The 20,011-nt window shown below is 45.3% G+C and overlaps 1 protein-coding gene across 1 annotated transcript; it reads left to right on the forward strand.

Annotated features, from left to right (window-relative positions):
- Positions 1 to 9,593: 9,593 nt before the first annotated feature.
- On the forward strand, positions 9,594 to 11,740 carry LOC139597057 (C2 calcium-dependent domain-containing protein 4C-like). The gene is made up of 2 exons (XM_071442015.1): positions 9,594 to 10,066; positions 10,319 to 11,740. Exons 1-2 carry the CDS (start codon positions 9,632 to 9,634, stop codon positions 11,675 to 11,677), a joined length of 1,794 nt encoding a protein of 597 aa, XP_071298116.1. The 5' UTR covers positions 9,594 to 9,631; the 3' UTR covers positions 11,678 to 11,740.
- The last annotated feature ends 8,271 nt before the right edge of the window (positions 11,741 to 20,011 follow it).

The raw sequence follows: 20,011 nt of genomic DNA on the forward strand, positions 1-20,011 counted from the left end.
GAACAGCTCTAAGTTTTTGTGGGGACTTTAATATTAGAATACCAAGTACATTGTGCTACTGGAGCCCTGTTCAACACCTCAAGCAAAGGTGTGCACTGGGGAGTGTTTGCCCAGGAGGAGGGAGCCATTATTTCAGGGAGCATGGCCAGTTCTGTGCTTCTGCAGCAGCTGGTCTGCTTTCCCTATGATAACTCAGAACTAGGTTTTTCACATCATCAAGTAGTAGAAAGCTGGGATTTTTATCTGCATTTCTGTAGCTGATTTGTCAAAAGATGTTACAATTAAGCTCACACACATCAGTGCTTTTGAGAAAGTTATGTCCCATTATTGATAAAGTCAAGGATTGACTTAAAGTCAGGGAGTTGAAAAATCATATAGTGTACATCTTTATTTCCCTCACTTTTAAATGAGATATTCAAGACACAGCAGTGAGATCTTACCATCTCACCTTTTGGCAGATTTGGGATGCATTGATTGCTTTATGTTTTCTTATTCTATTTATTGGTTTATAGAATTTCCAGTTCTTGGTTTGCTTTGTGAATGTTGTTAAAATCAGGAGGTTCAGTAAAGCACCTAGAGACAAACAGATGTGATCATGGGCCTGAATCATTTTAGGGACTCCAAGTAAACTCATTACATCTTTACTGTTTCACTGACAAAACTTACGTAAAACATTGACTGGCTATGATCTTAAATTTTCTTTTGAATTTGTTACATGCCCTGATAGCCTGCAGAAAATTAAAGCATCTGGAGAAAAAAAAAATCTCTTCTCTTTTACTCTGAATTTGCAAAAATGGAAACCAACAGCTGTTTCAGAGCCAAAAATGAATAAAAAGCATGTAGCAGGTGGTACCATGCATGTACATCTAATTGCAATCTAACAATCTGCAAGCCAGCTACCAAATAGTGAGGGGTGAGATCATAATTTGGGCAGAGAAAGGGAGCAAAGACAATGGGAAAGCAAGAGAATCAGTTTTGGCTCAGGAAATTGGTATCTTTATAGAGGAGAGAAATGAGTGTAACTAAGAGCAGTGAGTTGTGATATCCTTTTGTTTTTGAAATGTTGGGCTCTTGACTCATCACTGGCTAGAGAAACTGGCTACAGATGCCAGAAATTGTGGGGAAGTGATGGCATGTCTGGTTCATGGCTCAGTACAAGTAACCCTGATGGTTTGTCAGGTGAGGAGCAGCTCATGGCTCTGAGGATCACACAGAGCAGTGGTGGGGCTGCTCCTGGGCCTCCTCTCACACAATGTGTGTGTCTGCTCACACCTGTGCTGGGGAGGAGCAGATTGTGAACAGCCCTTCTCACCTCCTCATAAAGGAGCTTCCTTGAAGCACTGGGTTTTGTGGTGTGGGCCCCAAGTGCTCCATAAAGTCATGTTCGGGATGGATAGAATGGGGTAACTCTGCAGTGCCAATTGCCAGGCTGGGTCAGAGGCAGTGTGGTGAGTACTGGGATAGAAGGATTAATGTGAGTAACTCTGCAGGGTCAGAGGCAGTGTGCTGAGTATTTGGATAGAAGGATTAATGTGAGTAACTCTGCAGGGTCAGAGGCAGTGTGCTGAGTATTTGGGTGGAAGGATTAATGTGGGTAACTCTGCAGGGTCAGAGGCAGTGTGGTGAGTATTTGGGTGGAAGGATTAGTGTGGGTAACTCTGCAGGGTCAGAGGCAGTGTGCTGAGTATTTGGGTAGAAGGATTAGTGTGGGTAACTCTGCACTCCCAATTGCCAGGCTGGGTCAGAGGCAGTGTGGTGTGTATTTGGATAGGATTAGTGTGGGTAGCTCTGCAGGGTCAGAGGCAGTGTGCTGAGTATTTGGGTGGAAGGATTAGTGTGGGTAACTCTGCAGTCCCAATTGCCAGGCTGGGTCAGAGGCAGTGTGGTGTGTATTTGGATAGGATTAGTGTGGGTAGCTCTGCAGGGTCAGAGGCAGTGTGCTGAGTATTTGGGTGGAAGGATTAGTGTGGGTAACCCTGCAGGGTCAGAGGCAGTGTGGTGAGTATTTGGGTGGAAGGAATAATGTGGGTAACTCTGCAGTCCCAATTGCCAGGCTGGGTCAGAGGCAGTGTGGTGTGTATTTGGCAGGTGATTCTCTTCTCAGTTGTGCAGTGAAAGGCTGAAGTCAGCAGGATTGCCCAGAGGTGAAGCCAGCAGGACTGAGAGGAGGAAGCATGAGCCCATTCCCAGCTGCTTTCTCTCCAGAGATCTGATGGTGATTTACTTTAATGCTGTTTCTCACTGATGCCCCCACAAGGCATAGTTTGTTTGCATTTTCTGTGATCAGATCAATCTTCCCTCTTATTGTCAGCCATTCACTGATAGTAATCCTCACTTAGTTCTTTCTTTTAATGCTGTCTTATTGTACAGATAAACCATAAAGGATTTCTTTGCCTGGAGGACATGTGCTACTGACTTAAACTGATTTAGGAAATGCTTTTCCAGAATTTCACTGGGCAGCACACTGCAAGTATTTAAAAAAATATTTAAAATTAAAGCATTCAGTACAATAGCACAAGCCCAAGAGTGCTTTTTTCCCTTGTCTGGCACTCCTTTCAGAGGGTGAAATGTACTCCTGCATGGCACCAAGGAGATCATACCTCTGGAACCATCCTTGAAGGGTTTCTATCAAGGTAAGTGTCATAGCAGCTCCCTGCTGCCAGGGCAATACTTCAAAAATGAGAAGTCTACAAACCTGTGGCTTATTTTGCAAGTTTCCTTCAGAAAACTTAATCAAGCCCAGGGTCACCAAGGTTCCTCACAACTTCTAAGGGGCTTTGACTTAGATCTAAGCACAAGCAGAAGAGATCTGAATTATATTCTTAGAGGAGAGCAAATTGTTGAGAGGTGAAGTTAGGCTGCTCTTGATGACTTTTAGTCTGCCTGAAAGAGCTGATCTTTGAATGGACAATGTGGGCTAAATATTTGAGGGGCTGAATGAATCACAACCTTCATTGTTTCAGGGGAGCTGCTGAGCAGTACATTGCCAAGTATAATATTTTAATTAGTTAAGACCAGTTGTTCTTCCCAATTTCCACTGATCACAGTAAATAGCAATTAAGAGCAATCAGCACAGATTGAGGGTGCTGCTGCCATGGAGCTCAGTATTAGGAATAATCAAAACCAGAGTATTGGGCTAATTAGTGCCTGGGCCATTGGCTGGCCTGCAGTTTGCTGAGGAGTTGTGCTTAATTAAAAGCAGCAGGGACAAGTTGATGGCTTTGTGATCCTGGCCCTACAGTCTGAGAGGGCTGATGGGGCAGACCCTGCTGTGGCACAGGGTAGAGGAGCAGGGTCAGTCTGGAGGCCAGAGATGGGATTTTCTCTGTGAAGCAGCAGCTTTCAGGTGTGTTTTGCCCCAGAGACACACGAGAGGGGCTGGATCCTGCCCTCAGCTGATCATCTGCATAATGAATGAGTCAGGGACTGGAAAAGACTGCTGCTCAGGAAGTGTCTAATTTATTAATGTAGGAGGAAAATACAGAACCTTCTGGATCCCCTGGCTGGTTCCACTCTCAGCTCTGAGGATGGTGCTGCCCATCATGAAGGAAGAACTGTGTTTCCCACAAGTACAGCCTGGAAAAGGTGTCCTCCCCTCATGCCCCTCCCTTCTCCTCAATGACCTGCCTATGCAGCCTCTGGTAAGACTGGTGCTAGAAGAAGCATTTTCCAGAGCTTTCATTGTTTTAATTGAGACAAACTAATGGTGAAAGGTACTTGTAAGTGCCAGGAAACAGGAAAGTATCTTCTATTTTATATGCTTGGGTAGCAAAAAACCCCACAAGTGTCTTAACAGCTGAATTATTGGGTTGTGTTTGGGCTGTGTGAAGCCTCCAGTGAAACAGCACCACAAGTCAGTGCAGCCTGTTTGAAGCATTTGGGCTGGAGGAGGTTCCCATGACACAAGTGCCATGTGTTGCACAGTGCCTGCTCCAGCAGGAGCCTGCTGGCCCTGGGGATGAGAGAGGGAGCCTGAGGCAGGATTCAAACTGCAGGCAGTGAAAGGATGAGGAAACCAAGCAATAAAGGGTTGAATTTTGTCCTCCCCACTTAAGCAAAGCTGCTCACCATGAAACAATTTTTACCAAGTGCCAGAGAATCTGTTATAGCCACATGAGCCTATTTCTGCTTTTCCAATGGGAATGTGTGTGACAGCAATAACTGCAAATTGTTTTTCTTTGTACAGTAATATCTAGCCATATGTTTAAACCCTCTGTTTAGTAGCAGTGGTTAAACAGTTTTTCTCATGCCTAGTGATTCCTGAGTTGGAAGTAATTTTGTCAAGGAAAATCCTTGCAGTTCTGCCACTCATCTTGCTTGCTGCTGTGCGCCAGTGTTGTTCTCCAAGCACTTTTAACCTAATTTGCTACACATCTCTGCTTGTAAACCATTAATAGCAGATGTTTAACATGGGAATTCTGGGGTGTGATCCACAACATGCCCCAGAGCTGCTGCTTTATCCCAGGATATAATTATACTATCCTGTGACTTTGCTTCTAATTTTCCTTTAAATGAAATTTCAGACAATCCATTTCCTCATGGTAACAAAACTGTCACTGGCTGTTTTCACCTTTTCTGCTCCCAAAGACCAAAACCAGCACCTCCACAAAATCCTGAGCCTTTTCCCAAAGCTGCCTGAAGTCTGCAGGGCTATTCACACTGATTCCTGGAATCACATTCTTCTTACCAGTATCAGGTTAATTAATGGATTTCTTCCCCCCCGTCACTGATGGTCCAAGGGATTGTTGTTCTCCAAATATTTTTGGGCATTAGGAGCTCTGAGAAAAGGGAGGTATTCACAAATCATCTGTGGGAAGCTTTGCAGGGTCAGGGCCATGGCAGGCCCTGTTTTGGAAATGCAAAGTACAAGTGGAATGCTGTCTCATTTCTGAAAATAGTCCTGCAGAAACACAACCTAGGGGACAGAAAGCCCCAATCTAGAAATGTGCAAACTCTAGGAAAAGAACTGTCCTTTTGTACAGAAATGCCAAGGACAGCCTAGGGGTGAAGAGTCTAGCTTTGAGCCTTGCTTTGAAGGTTGAGCTTCAGTGTACTGAAAGCACCATCTGTTTCTTAGTGAGATGCTGCTGGTTAGTGACACTACCCTGAAATGTATTCCACTTAAAGGTAGGACTCTCCTCACTACACGTCCTACCCATCAAGATATTGTGGCCAATTCCTGCAGTGTGCTGTGCCACCTTCAGGAGAAGAAATGTTCAACTAAATTTGATTCTTCAGAGGAAAAAATGACTCTTCAGTTATTGGTGAGTTTTCTGTTTTACTGTTTAATTTGCAATGGTCAGGCTGCCTGGAGTAGCAGGCAGCCTTCCCCAAGCTGGTTCTTGATCTGCTTCCCACTGGGACTGGGCTGGGACAACAGAGTCCCCACACCCAGCTCCAGCACAGGACGGCTGCATGGCCTGCAGGCAGCTGCACTTGTTGGGCAGAGCTTGGAGACTCCTCCTGCAGTGACATCTCACCCTTTGTAGCTCATGGCATGGAAAATGATGGGAAGTGATGATTGCCAACACACCTGTTTTTGAAGTGTGAAACACTCCCAGTCAAGACCCTGCATGTTTTGATGAGGTGAATTATCCTTTTGGAAATGTCCTTGGCTTGCTGCCTTGTTCCTTCTCACGTGTTCTGGTGCCTTTATCTGCATCCATGCTGAACATGCAGGACACACTGCAGCCAGCCAGGAAATCCTGAGCATGGATTTCAGGAGCATTTCAGGGAGATCCTTCCTCTGTTTTTAAGGTTGCTTTGGATCTGTGCTCTTTGGAGGCTTTGTGGCTGTGACTGGCCAGGGAGGAAGGTTATTAAGAAGTGCTTGTTTGATAAAACCTGCCAGCAAGTGTTTTGCAGTGCATAGATGAACCCTGCCAAACTTTTGGGAATCCCTATCACCTTTTACAAGTTTCTGCATGACTACAGGAGTATTATATGGCACACTTGTTGAGGAAATTCTCAATATTATTTGTGCAAATCATGGGGCATAACTTGACAATTGTGGTGCCTAATTTGACAACTTTATCCTTTTATCTTGAAGGAAGATGGCAATCAGGGAAATCCTAGGAGTTACCCTTCCAAAGAATAGCTGCTGACATTGTAATACCTGGTTAAGGTGCTAGTAGGAGATAATTATCCATTTGCTGACTCATATAGTCTTCCTTTGAGCTATAAAATGATGTCTAAAATGATAAAAAAATCAATACATAGATCCATAGCTTTTCTCTAATTTGACTTCTTGAAATGGATGTAAAAAATACATTATTTGCATGGACAAGCATAGATTTAGTTTCCTAATACACAGTCCTGGCACTGTTTTCTTCTTTTTCTCTTTAACCTTGATACAAGTGATCCTTACTGATTTTAAGATTTGTGGAGACCTTTTTATTTTGTTTCTTTTTACAAAGGCTCAGTTTTATTTGAAACCAAAAAATATTTGTAGCTTTTGTTTTTCATATTTAAATTTACTTTGAGCACAAAGAAGGTAGAGAGAATAGTTTTTCTCTCAGTATGTGTGATTCATCTTAAAGGTGTCAATGTAACTTTTCATGGAATGAATTAATTTAGGTCACATGAGAATGACATCAAATTAGACTACATTAGGTATGAGACCAAACTGCAGAAAATATTCCTCTATTGAGGCTACCAGAATAGAGGTGGTTGCATGAAGTGTTTATTTATGCTTTTGTTCTAAGCAGGGAATGTGAAAGGGACGTGGCTGAGGAGCAGCTGAGGACACAGTGTTTGCCTGGCTGGAAGAAAGGAGGCTGAGGGATCTAATTGCTAATTGATCTAATTGCTCTCTACAGCTTCCTGATGAGGGGAGGCAGAGAGGGAGGGGCTGAACTCTGGGATCCAGTGACTGGATGTGTGGCAGTGATTCAAAGCTGGCTCAGAATGGATGCTAGGCAGCATTTCCTTACTAAGAGAGTGGTCAGACACTGGGTCAGGGTGATCAATGCTCCAAGCTGTCAATGAGTTAGGAGGCATTGGGACAAGGCCCTTAATAACACAATTTTAACTTTTGAGGAGCCCTGGATTGGTCTGGCAGTTGGACTTGGATGATTGTTGTAGGTGCCTTTCCACTGAAATAGTCTGGTCTATAAATGATAAAGTGGTACTGTCTGATTCAATTTCTGTTTTTACTCTGAGGGAAATACTAGTGGTGATTCTCCCATTCCATATACAATGTGCTGTGTTTGTTCCTGATACCAATCTCTAACAAAAAACTGTATCTAAGTGCCTCTCAGTTGAATTGAAGTCTTCTTTCAAGAAGCTACAGCTGAGTTACTGCTGCATTCTTTAGGAAAATAAAGCTGAACTGGGTTCTCTATTCTCACGAAAGCTTGTGGAAATGTTGAATATTTTATGTAACATAATGCACAGTCATTGCTGCTGCTTTAAGAATGGTGAGATGTTATGTGCTATCTCTTCCAGGGCTGGCATTCACATCTCCCCCTTTCACAGCAGAGCCAGAGGTTTTTTGCTTTTTCCCTTTGCAGTCATTTTCCCCTCCCCTGGTGCACATTCTCCAAGGGCCGCCAGCTGCTGCAGCTCTCCCTCTCTCTATGCCCTGTAAAGCACGGGGAGGGTTCTCCTTGCAGTTCCAGGCCCTTGGAGCGGTCAGCTCGAACCCGGGTTTGTACTCGGATGTTTTACCCCGCACCTCCCCGGGCTCCCGCAGGGAGGAGGCGCGGCCGGACCTTTCCTGAGCCGCTGTGCCAGGGAAGTCCGAACGGCACGAGAGGAGATCAATCATAGCAGAACACACCAAGGAAAACTCCCGAGCTCCTCCTGTGTTGGTAGGAAATTCCATTTTTTACAGCCCCTGCCCAGATCCCAGGCTTTCACCTGTTGTTGGTACAGGGGTTGTAATAAAGGCTTTCCACGAATTATATCCGCTTTAAAAGTGGATTATTGTAGGCATATTTTTATAACAACAGGAAGTCCTCTTGGCAGCATATTTTAATTATGCTCTGAAGCTAATCAAGGAAAGAATCTGTTCTGAACACAGGAAGTTATATGTACACATTTGAGTGCCTATTTCCATGGGGCAGGTTCAAGTGCTCAAGTGTTGCTGAACTCCCAGCACGTGAGCAATCTGTTGAATGTCTATAAAGTGCAGGCTTTCATAGGAAGGGGAGGATCCATCACCCCATGTAAGGCACCTGCTTCCTCTCTGCAGTCACTGGAGGGAGACAGGCAACTGTGATCATGAGACTCTGATCACCTCTGGAGAAGCCCTAACTTTATCCCTGACGGTGAAGAGACTCAGGAGAAACCACGTACCTACAGGTGTAGATACTTTAATTCATCACTGCCTCATGCCAGCTGTGAACTTAGTGCATCTGAGGCTGGTTGCCATGATTGCTGTATGTGAACAACCTCTGTGATCTGTTACTGAAGGCAGTAAGGTTTCCACTAAAAAGTGCCATTTCCTTAATTTTTCTCCATGTTTAATTTTTTTTTTTTTTTTTTTTTTTTTTTTTTTTTTTTTTTTTTTGTATCAAAGGCAGAGGTGCATAGCACGTAAAACAAGCCCACTTACTCTTTGGAAACTACGTGGTGTGTAATGCATGATTCATGGTATGGTATGGCCTGGTCTGAATGGATAACAGCTGAAAGGTGCACACTCTGCTTCCTAAAGGAGAGCATCCCAGCATCTCCAGGAATTTCTCTTACTGCTCTGCTGTAGTCTCACTGGCTGGAGAAAGCACTAACCCTCTCCAGAAGCCTCTAAATTGGATTGGAGATTATTTGAAGCACACCCACATCAAGTAAGTTCATCTAAGTAAACTACACGAGCTCCTACAACTGAAACCTCACTGGGATGTTTGGGGTGTCCTGAACCTTTTTACAAAGCGCGGCAGAAGGAATTTTCTCAGATTTTAATCACCCGGAGATTGTTATGCTAATGAAGCCTAACTGGTATAAAAAAAGCCAGGAGAGAAGCAGGGTTTACACCCAGAACACGTGTGTCCCCAGCTAAATCTTTCAGCAGGTTCAAAATGTTCCCTGCCCCTGTTGCCCACGGGATTTATTTTCTCTGAGCACATGTCATCTATTTCAAGCACTCAGTAAACAGGCACCTCAGCTCTTCAGCGAAGAGGGAGGAAGAATATTATTTGTCTACTATCCCTGTGTTATAGGCTTCAGATGAGTATTTAGCCAACCAGTTTGGCAGGCCTTCCTGGCTTTGCATTAGAGATTCCTGCTTGCAGAATAATTAGAGTTTGCAGAGGTCCGTCGGGCCCTGCTGCGCTGGTGAGGAAGTGCATGGATCCCCCCTGGCTTTGAGCAGGGTCTGTTGAGCATCACGCGGGCCTGGGTTTTTGATGTGCTGCTTTTCAAGGTGATTTGCCAAAGCATTTCGTGCCTTGTCTTTCCCCTCGCTGCACCTGCATTCCCATTTCTGTCGCTGCTCAGTGTCAGCGATCAGAACGCTGTGTCAGGGTTCCGTAGTCTCGTTCTTTGTGAGTAATGAGGGGGCGGACACACATTCAGATGTAGAAAGGCAGCAAAGTTCTTTACAAATGAGCTCGAAAACCGCAATCCCCGCTTCCGACTGCTCTAACGCTGGAAAGCTGCCAGGATCTCCAGAAGAAAAGAATCCCCAAGGACAATGTTGCTTCTGTCCTGGGTTTGTCAGTTATCTCGGAACACCTCGGGACGCCCCCGTAAGCAGATATTAATCAAAAAGAACCTGGAGGCAGGGGAAGGGCCCGGGCCCGGGCAGCCCCGTCCCCCCGCGCTCGCAGGCGAGTGCCAAGCGCTGGGAACATCCGCTGCTCTGCGGGGGCGACAGGACACGCTCGAAAAGCGCTTTCCCGTGAGAGGCCCCTGCGGCAAGTCCCTCCCCGTGCCCCGGTGCCCAGCAGGGCGCCCTGCAGGGCCGCTCTCCCTCCCGTACCCCGGCATGGGGATGGGAGGTGCGGCTGCAGCCCCCGCCCCTGCCCGCGCTGGGAGGCGCCCGGCGCGGCTACTAAAGGCAGGACCGGGGCGGGCTGCGCCGTCCTGCTCGGAGCTGCTGGAAACAACGAGGCTTGAGCTTCTCAAGGTACGTCCTCTGCTGAGGGAAAAGCGCCGCAGGGATTATGCGAGAGGGACGTTTTCCTCTGGTAGTGGCTCCGTGCTGTTTTCTCTCTTTAGTGGTTTAGTTCTGCTCTTGCACCAATTGACTTCGCTGAAGGTGGTGTGCCGGGCAGGGGCTGTGTTGGACATGCCTTGAATGGCACCCTTTGTGCCTTGCTTGGCTGTAGTGCGTCTAGAAAGGATGTTCATGTACCTTTTCTTCTCTGTGTGTCTGCAGGTGGATTTCTCCTTCAAACTTTTCCCTTTTGAGGACCTCACCTCCTGCCCAGCTACAGCGATGTGGTTGTTGGAAAAGATCAGAGGGTCACATGAAAATGGAAACCTCCCCAGCTCTTCCTTCCTGGGACTGCCACAAAGCCAAAATCTGCCAGAAAAAGCTCAGCTGAGGGCTGCTGCTTTTCCAAATGTGATCACTCCTGACAGAATCCCTGAATTCTGCATTCCCCCCAGGCTGACCAGCTCTGGCCCCATTAAGGGCAGTGGCTTCCACCAGGATCACAGTTCAGTGGATGCAGCTCTTAGTTCTGATTATAGCCCCAGCTCTTGCCCACATCTCATTCAGGTGGAAAGTGTTGAAGAGGAGATCTCTGCCCTGGAGGAAGAAAGCACCAATGCAGACCCACAGTCCCAAGCAGCGCTCTCCCTGCCCCACTTTCCCAGAGCCCCCACTTCCTATGGCTTCTGCACTTTGCTGGAGAGCCCCCACACCAGGAGGAAGGAGTCCATCTTCCATGGTGATCCCCGTGGGGCTCTGCCCAGCCTGAAGCTGTCTCGATCCAGAGCTAACACCTTCAGTGGCAAAGGGAGCATGTCTAACCCCATTGCTATCAGCTTTGCCTCGGTGAGACTGCCGCCCAAGCACCTCTCTCTGCACAGGCAAGGTGCCTGTGACAGTGACACTGCCTCTTCCAGTGATTCCTCTCCTTTCAGTTCTCCACTTCTCACCAGGTCACCTCCCAGACCCTGCTCCCTGATCAAAGCACAAAGTCAGGAGGGATTGCTCTGCAGAGCACTCAAAGACAAGAGCAAACACAGTATGCCCAGGAACAATTCTCTCTCTACAGAGGAGAGCAGCTCCACGGATAACAGCCCCAGTGCCATCAGGAGAGCCTCCGAAGGGCTGCTTGGCATCCGGAGCTTTAGCACCTCCTGTTCTCCCTTGTTCCCGGTGGACCTGAGCTGCAGTCGGGAGAGGCTGGTGGGGGAGAGTGCTGTGGCCATGGACAAGGGAGGCGTGTTGAGGCTCTCAGCTGAGTACTGCTCCGAGAACGAGAGGCTGCGCATCCGCCTCATCAGTGCAGAGGGTTTGTATGACGATTCTGTAGAGCCCAAAAGCATCAACTGCTCTATCTCCTTCTCCCTGGTGCCAGGGAAAACACAGAAGCAGAGAAGCACAGTTATAAAGAGAAGCAGAAATCCCATCTTCAACGAGGACTTCTTTTTTGATGGCATTGCAGAAGAAGAGCTGTACAGCCTCTCTGTCAGGATGAAAGCAACAAATAAAGGGTGCAGTATGAAAAGGGATTATACCTTAGGAGAACGGGAGCTATCTTTAATGAGTATGTTGGCAGTGTAGTGCTTCGAATATTCAAACAAATTGTCATCTGAAAGTTTTCTACTAAATAAAGTTTTAGGTTGACTTTTATGTTGTTGGGTTTTTTTTTTAGGAATACTTAAAAGCACTGCCTTGCTTGGTGTCATGCTCTTGTGCCTTGTTTTGCTGCTTAACACTTCCAACTGAGATATTGACAGGACAGGGGAGAAAGGCTAGTTTGCCTTTAGGATAAAGGATTAGGCTGTTACCAAGTCAAGGCTGCTATTTATGGCTTTCAGGCCATAAATTTCAGGTGGAAGTGTTTTTCCCTCTACCTGGTCCCTGAGTGAGTAACAGTCTGTGCACACAGTACACCCTGCACTCTATTGCAGCTCCTTGGTACAACATCAGCTCAATGGACCAGTCTGACAGCACTCAGATTTGCACAAATGAATGTTTTAATGAGCCCTGTGTTTGGAGGGAGAATGAGGTGGATTTTACACCTTTTCCAACAGGTGGATTTGGGTTCCCAAAGCCGGTGTAAGTTGGTGTTGAGGATAACAAGACCAGCTCCTGAGCAGCAGCTGAAAGCCCCTGGAGGCAGGGCTCTCTTTACACAGCCCTGCAGTATCAGCACCAACAGCCTGCTGAGGTTGCAGCACGGTCAGCGTCTTGTACCCTTTCCATGGCCGGTTTCACAGCCCACAGAGCCAAGTTGCCAGGTAATTTCGTTTTGATCAGGAATGTTCCTGAGAGCTACAGCCCTCAGCAATTCAGCTATTGAATCCTTTCTGGAGCTGAAACAGATAAGGTATCAGTGCAGCAAGGACAAAGGACGGTTTGGGATCTCGGCATTGAATTCCTGCTTTAGCTAATGACTTCATGCATACCTTGCTCAAGTCATTGTCATACAATTAGTGTAATCAATCTGTCCTGTCACCACGGGGTGAGTGGCTGAAGCACTTGCTTCAGTGCCAGGGGAAACAGGAAACACAAAGGTGCAGAACTCCAGCATGCTTGAGACCATCTTCCCTTCTTTTGTTCTTTCTTTTTTTTTAATGAGGTTTACTTGGGGTTGGGTAAATGGATAAATTAGTAGCAGAAGGCAAAAGTGTCTTGAAAGTCCAGGCCTGTTGCTGCCTCCCTTGAATAAGTTGCAAGCTTCATTACATGAAGGTAGAGAAACCTTAATGGAGGATCAACCCATGCAGGCAAGGGGCAGAGAAAACAAAGGTTTACTTTTGTATTCCCTTTGAGGCTGTAGAAACAGGGCCTTGCTAGCGCCCAAACACACACCTTAAAAGCTATTTCACAAAGATTTTAGCAGTATCTCCCTCTGGCCTATTCTGGCAAGAGTCTAGTTGTCTGCAAATCATGGGACTGCTCACAGGGAGACTCTGGGATTCCTTGGCCAATGAATAATTTTATTCAGTTTCAGACAGAAATACTCCAGGAAGGATAGCAGAAAATTCCTTCTGATAGCAGAAGAAGCCCAAAGGATGCTAGCTGTGACCACAAGTGCTCAGAAATGCCTACTGCTAATCCTTGATCCAACTCACGTGAGATGCTTCTAAAAACAGAATCCTTGTACAAAGGACAACTCACACAGGTGAATGGCTGGGTGTATTCCCAGAAGCCAACTGAAATAAAATGGAATAATAATCCCTTTGTGCTAAGGGAAGGAATTAAATGTACTGTCACACTGCTCAGATGGAGGTGATGCACTGTCACTTTTGTCCTTGAATCTGGGCAAATTGCTCATAAGGGAAAACTTAAAGGAAGTGGGGAGAAATGAAATTTTAAAAATGTGACTTCAAGGAAGAATCAATAATGTTGCAAAAAAAAAGGCCAAATTAATTAGTTATTGCATGGGGTCTTCTGAAGGAGGGCAGAGGCTCCCTCTCAGGCTTGTCACTAATCCACCATCACATTTTTAGTTCCTGGGGTTTAGGGTCTCGTCACAGGCATGTTCACATGGAGATGGTCTGAGATAATGCAGAGCAGTTTCAGGCCTCAGAGGAGCATGTACAGTGACATGTACAGTCACTCTGTGCTGGGTGTCTCTGCCCTGTGACCTGTGCCATGCCAGAGCTGTCCTGCAGGGACACAGTGATGGGGAGGAGTGAGGTGGGGCAGGGCCCTTTGGGGGTTGTATCACCTGATACCCGCTGGAAGCACACTCAGCTCCAGCAGGTTGCCCAGGACCATGTCCTGTATTGGGCTAAAAGTGTCTCCAAGGATGGAGACTCCCAGATCTGTCTGGGAAACACTCCAGTGTTTTACCACCTTTCCAGCAGAAAAGGGGCTTTTTCCTGCATAAGTGAAATTTCCTGTATTTCAAATTGTCCTCATGGCCTCTTGTCCTGTCACTGGGTACTGCTGAGTAAAGCCTGGCTCCCTCCTCTCCACTCCCTCCCAGCAGACATTCATACATATCAATGAGATCTCCCCTGAGCCTTCTCTTCTGCAGCCCAGTGGCCATACTGCCATAAAAGAAATGTGCTTCTGAAGTCTTATCTTTTATTAGGCAGAGAAGGAGTTAAGTCCTTAAAAAAGTTGTTCCTTCCTGTCACAGGAAGATAGGTTTCCAGCTGGGCTCATCTGTTCAAGTATTTAAACAGGTGAAGGCCACCTCTTTGGTTGTTTGAAAGGAAGCCCAGCTGTTCTTTAAGACTCCTAAAAAAATTACATATTTCTGAGAAAGTCTCCTCATGGAAGTTTGATGATAGACCTGCAAGTTAGAGGGGGACAAAGCAAAGCAGTAGAAGAAAGACTTGCAGATCCAGTTCAAAGGCAGAGTTTAAGCCTGGGAAGGATAGAGGGACTTTGCCTACATTTCTCCAGTAAATACTTTAGATTCAGATTTTTCTTGATAATTTTCTTCCTTAATATAAGAACTTTGAATTAAGTTCCTATTCAGGTACATTAGACTAGACTAGACATGACAGTAACACTAGATGGAAAACAGTTTTGGTGGGCTCCCCCTATTTTAGTGTCTCTTTATATTTTAGAATATTTGATTCATTTTGAGTTTTGGGGTGTTGCTTATCAGGTGTTATTAACAATGCAAAGCCATAATATAATTTGAACACTTCAATTAGCCTGACTAGGAGCACAGGACTTGTTTTGCTGTGCTCTTAGAGGCCAGCTAAGCTGTGAGAGGTGAACACCTCGCACGCTGCCTGTGCTGCAGCTGCTTTCCATGAGCGTCAGCCTTCTTGGGGCAATTACGTAAAACACCTGCATGAGCAAACAAAAAGGCAACTGGATACTTCAGCCTGGAAAAACTCCTGATGCCTCAGTGCTTCTGTTAGAGTCAGCAGCAAGAAGAAAAGCAACTTCCTGCCATTAGCAAACAGCTATTCAGAGTTAAGAAATATTATCTTCAGGAGTTTTCAGAACTTCTGAAGCAACGTGAAAATATGGGAGTATAAATGACTCTTTCATGAAAAATCCTGTTTTGGGTAGTCTGATCAGCTGTGTTCAGTGGTGCTCACTGGTTGGAAGATCACATCTCAATTTAAATTAAAAAAAAAACCCCAGACAATTGTTTGAGGAAAAGCAGGTCATTGTGCCAAGATCCTGGACTCACGTTCTACTAAGCAAATATTATTTGTTTCAGCTGCACTGGAAGTCACACTTTTGCTGGCCTATTCAAATGCAGTTATTTCAAGCATGCCTCTTCAGTTCTGGAGAAATTTTACTGCAAAGCAAGGCTTATGGTTTTCTTCCCAGAAATCCACTCAGGTTATCTCAAATACAATTTGAGTTGAAATATACTGACATATGGTACAGTAAAATGCAATTCCTGTAACTGAGCTCCTTTTCAGGTAAAATTCAGAAATAACACCAAGGGAAGCAAATACATGTGACCTAAAAAGCCTAACTGGACAGATCTGTAGACCAGGGATTAGGCAACATAGTGTTTGCAGTATCAAATTCTGCTTATTGCATCACTTTTTCTAAGCTGCTCCCATTTCTCAGGCTGCCTTTGGAGAGGCACTGCTAAACACAGCACCTGTGCTGCTTGCAAGTGCTTCATCTGAGAGGGCTTTTTGGGGAGGGTGGTACTTCTGCTCCTGGGGCTTGACTTTTCAGTCAGCCACAGTGACTGTGGTGAAAGACTGAGCATGTGATGGGGCCTAATGGGCAAAAATTCTTCTATTTTTTAGTCTAGCTAGTGATTGCTGTGGGTAAACTCTGAGTTTCCTTAGAGAACTGATGAAAGAACAATTAGATAAATGTATAAATCTGTGAAAAGCCTGTCTGTGGCTTGCCAAGCTGGGGAAGTTGTCCTGGAGAAATCTGTGTCAATGGGATTGCTGTGTGTGAGGACCTCTCTTGCAGGAGCTCTAGGGAGCTCATGCACAAGCTGTGTGCTCACCCCATGCTCACCAGGCCTGTCCCAGCTGTTGGCTGCTGGTTGTTGTCCTGGTGGGGCTCCAGCTTGCATGGGTGCCTGAACTGGCCTGGTGCAATGAATGGGTGCAGGAATGCCTGGCCAAGATATCTGGCCAAGGTAGGAAAGGGATCAATATCTATTGATAGATTTTTGCAGCAGGATCAAACCAACAGGAGCCTTACACTCACAGAATGAATAGCAGAGTTAGAGGCTATGTATTTTCGAGTTCTGTGTGCACTGAACAAAAAATGTGTGTAAGATTTATCTGCATATTTAAATGAATGGCATTTCAGTACAGACTTCATGCTGGTGACTGTCACTGGGATGTACTCTAATATTATTAATAGTGCCTAGAAGCAAAGGCAGATGCTGAACAATCTGTCCTTGTAGCAGAGGTAAAATGAAGTTTAATGTAGTGGAGGGTCTGCAAACAAACCTATTTGCATTGAGGTGATTGATGTAAAACATAGGAGTGATGTCCCAAAGGCCATGTCAGCCTGGCTGTGCACTGTGCTGCCTGCAGAGTGGGCAAAGACTCTGCCTTCTTTGACTATTTGTGCCTCCATTAGCATTGATAAGCAAGTCATGTTTTGTGCTGCTGCATCCTTGGGTATCCTTCTGAGAGGAAAAGAGCCTGCAGTAGTTCTTTGTTCCTGTCAGGAACAGACATTGCTACAGCCCAGGCTCCTGGTTATAGGTGGCAACTGAGGAGAGCTCCTGGGAACTGAGCCCAGTCAATTGGATGAGAGGAAGGGTCCAACAAAAGGAGTGAATAGAATTCACAGCCCTTTATGCTTAGATAACCACCACAGGTAACCAGACATGTCTGGTCTTCTGGTTTTGTTATTCCTATTCCTGCTACTTTTCTCTTTCTGGCTATAAATATTATAATGCTGCAAAATTAGCTATCCTGTGTGGTACAGTGAGAACCTGACCTTGTCAAGCATTGCATGTTCTGGACAGGAAAGAGCTGAACAAGATTTTCCACTTTGCCTCTGGAAAAATCTGAAAAATCAAAATTTTTCTACTTACCTTTCTCAGCCTCTTCAGTGCAGGAAACATCTGAAGGAGCACAAGGTGAAAGAAGATGATCTGAAAAACCTTCGAGTTGCTTCTTTTTAGTGGGAGGACCAGACAGGTTTGGGTCTTCATTACATTGCTCTGATGGAGGAGCACTTAGAGGGAAGCAAGTCACAGCCTGTCTGTTCCAACTGTTGCTGTGAATTAGAGGAGCTCACACAAGTTGTTCCTGATCCCTGGGTGCTGTGGATTTCCTATGGCTGTGTCACCATGTTCCTCAGCTGCCTGTAAGGGAGAGCTCTTCCCTCCCTTAAGAGGTGAGAAAGACATTGAGAAATGTCACTCAGGAAAGAGGCTTATACTGGAGGTGCTTATTTGCTCATGTGCAGAGGGGAAGGATGAAGTAGCTTAGAATGGCAATGCATGAATATTCAGGATCATTTCTATAAGCTCCTGATGAAAGTGCACAGTTCTAGAAGGTGAAACCCTTTAACTCAAATATTTGTTCTGGTTTTGGTGGGGTGGATTTTTTTTTTGGTCAAATCTTCCTGTGCTAACCATTGCCTGTTTCCCATGAGCAATAAACCTGAATTTACCATACCAGTAAATATAAAAGGAGGAACAGATATTGTCTCAAAATCCCAGAGCCAACTTCAGCTTGCCTCTGAGGTTTCTGTGATTTCCCTGGATTATTTTATTTATGTAATTTTGATTCTAGAAGATACCCTAGCTGTAAGCCTGATCCTTTCTGACAGCCCAGTGCCCACAGCAGAGAATTGTTTTCTGTTGAAATCCCAGCTCTTACACTTTGCACAAGGCATTGGGCACTGGGCACAGCTGGCTTTGCTCAGCTGAGCTGGGGCCCAGCTCTGCCCCTGCCTGCACTTGAACAAGTGGAACACAAAGCTTTGGTGTTAGACAGGCTCAGCATGAGCTGCTGCCCTGCCTGCAGGCACTGCTGGGCTGGGGCTGACAAGAAACATGGAGTTGAAGTGGAGGAGAAGAAGGATCACCCAGTAGAGCTTGTTAAAGGCAAATAGCTCATGCTGAGTGTTGGCAAAAGCAATGTCACAAATGGTGAAAAAGTGACTGTGGTGGTAAATGCTGACTTTCACACCCCTAATTAGCTGCTGTCAAAGCTGATTCAAGACAGTGATTCAGCTGTGCAGTGGTGAACTGGCTGGTCTGTGGGGGAAGAAGGAGAGTCAAACCTCCACAGATGATTTCTAATGGATGGGACAAGCTGTGTAGAGCCCTAAATGTTGTTTGTCTGCCATGTGTGCTCCACCAGTGATGGAGGATGGCTGGGCTGGGAGTGAAGGATTGTTGAGTGGGATTCTGTAAAGGAAAATATCCACCCTTCTCCTCAGATGGGTGATTAACCCTGTGCCCTGGCAGAGGTTGCAGTGCACCAGGGAAATAATTTTGCCTTTTTAAGATGAAACTTCTGATTTCTAGAAAGTTTGGAAAGGTTACAAAACTTATCCCACGGCTTTGTTGCTTATTAACCCAGCTGGTTTTGTTAGCAGAATATTTTGCTGGGCTATTTCCTCTGGTATAATCCAGAGGAATCTGAAACAAGACCATTAGTATGAAAACACTGGTGAAACTGAGAACTGTTCTTAACCCACTGGGAACATGAAACATTTTCCAAGTCTCCATAAATCCTAAGCACAAATCTAATTCAATAGTGTGCTTCCTAAGACTTGTCTTAACTAGATTTATTGGAAAGGAACAGACACATCTAGTAAATGGAGACAAAGAGGTATGAACTGGAATATTTCTGTATTGTTCTACAAACCATGGGACTTTTTTTCACCATCTGTTTTGAAGATATCTTGATAGGAATGAATGAGTTAAGGGTGCTTCAGGAACTGGACTGGGTGGAAGTTATGGGACAGCAGACATGTCCAGCTGACAACCCTTGGAAGTTACTACATGGGCACAGGAGATGAGCAGAACACTTGAGAATTGCACAAATATGAACAAAAACAAAGGGAGATTTAATCCATGGGACTTTTTAAAAGGTCAAAATGTAGCATGATCTCAGGGAAGTTACTGGAAAAAAACCTGATAAAGTCAAAAGCCAAAATGTAGGGCAGGTCTGCCAGTATGGAACTAATCTGCTCCATTTATTTATATTTCCACTCAGTGCTTGTGTTGTAAAGAAATATTTGAGGACTGAGTACCACTCACATTTCACTTTTGCTTGATAAGATTTTTTTTTTTTCCCTAAAGAAAAATAGTCCTTGTTATGGCTTTGGCCCATGACTTTTTGTCAGCTCCAGAGCCCTGGCACAGCTGATGCTGGCAGGGAGCCAGAGATGCCGGAGTCCCTGGCTCCAGTGACTCAGTACATCCGTCTGCCCAGCACCACGTTCACTTGGGTTTTCAATATCTGCAAAGGATGGACATACCCTACATCCTCTCTGGGAAACCTGTCCCAGTGCTTCCCCACCCCCAGAGTAAAAAAGGGGCATTTTTCTCCTCTTCCTTCTCCTCTGTCGTCTTTTGTGTAAATGGAATTTCCCATGTGTCATCTGCACCCATTTACTTTTGTTCATTCTGCTTGCACTGAGAAGAATTTGGCTCCATCTTTGCTTCCTCAAATCACACTACCATTGTTCCTTTTACTCAGTTTCACTTTCCAAACACAGGAGATGACTTTTCTGTGCATTGTTTATATGTTTTGCTAATACCAGAAGTGTAATAACATAAGATGTCTCACCCATCTTGGCTTTATTTTAAAGTCCTACAAATATCTGTGGTCTGACCCTGCTTACATTACATGCAAAGGGAATCTCAGAATGTCATGGGGGACAAGTTAAAAAACTTTTAACACCTATGTGAGATGCACTGCCATCAGTATAAAATGCAAATGTTACAAAATTAAGCAAGACTTAAACCTGAAAAGTATATTGACAAAAATAATTTGGCAAGACTGAAGTCTTGCT

This window comes from Agelaius tricolor, unplaced genomic scaffold, assembly GCF_023055355.1.
Source record: "Agelaius tricolor isolate 1412-34295 unplaced genomic scaffold, bAgeTri1.0.p SCAF_16, whole genome shotgun sequence".
Classification (NCBI taxonomy): Eukaryota; Metazoa; Chordata; class Aves; order Passeriformes; family Icteridae; genus Agelaius; species Agelaius tricolor.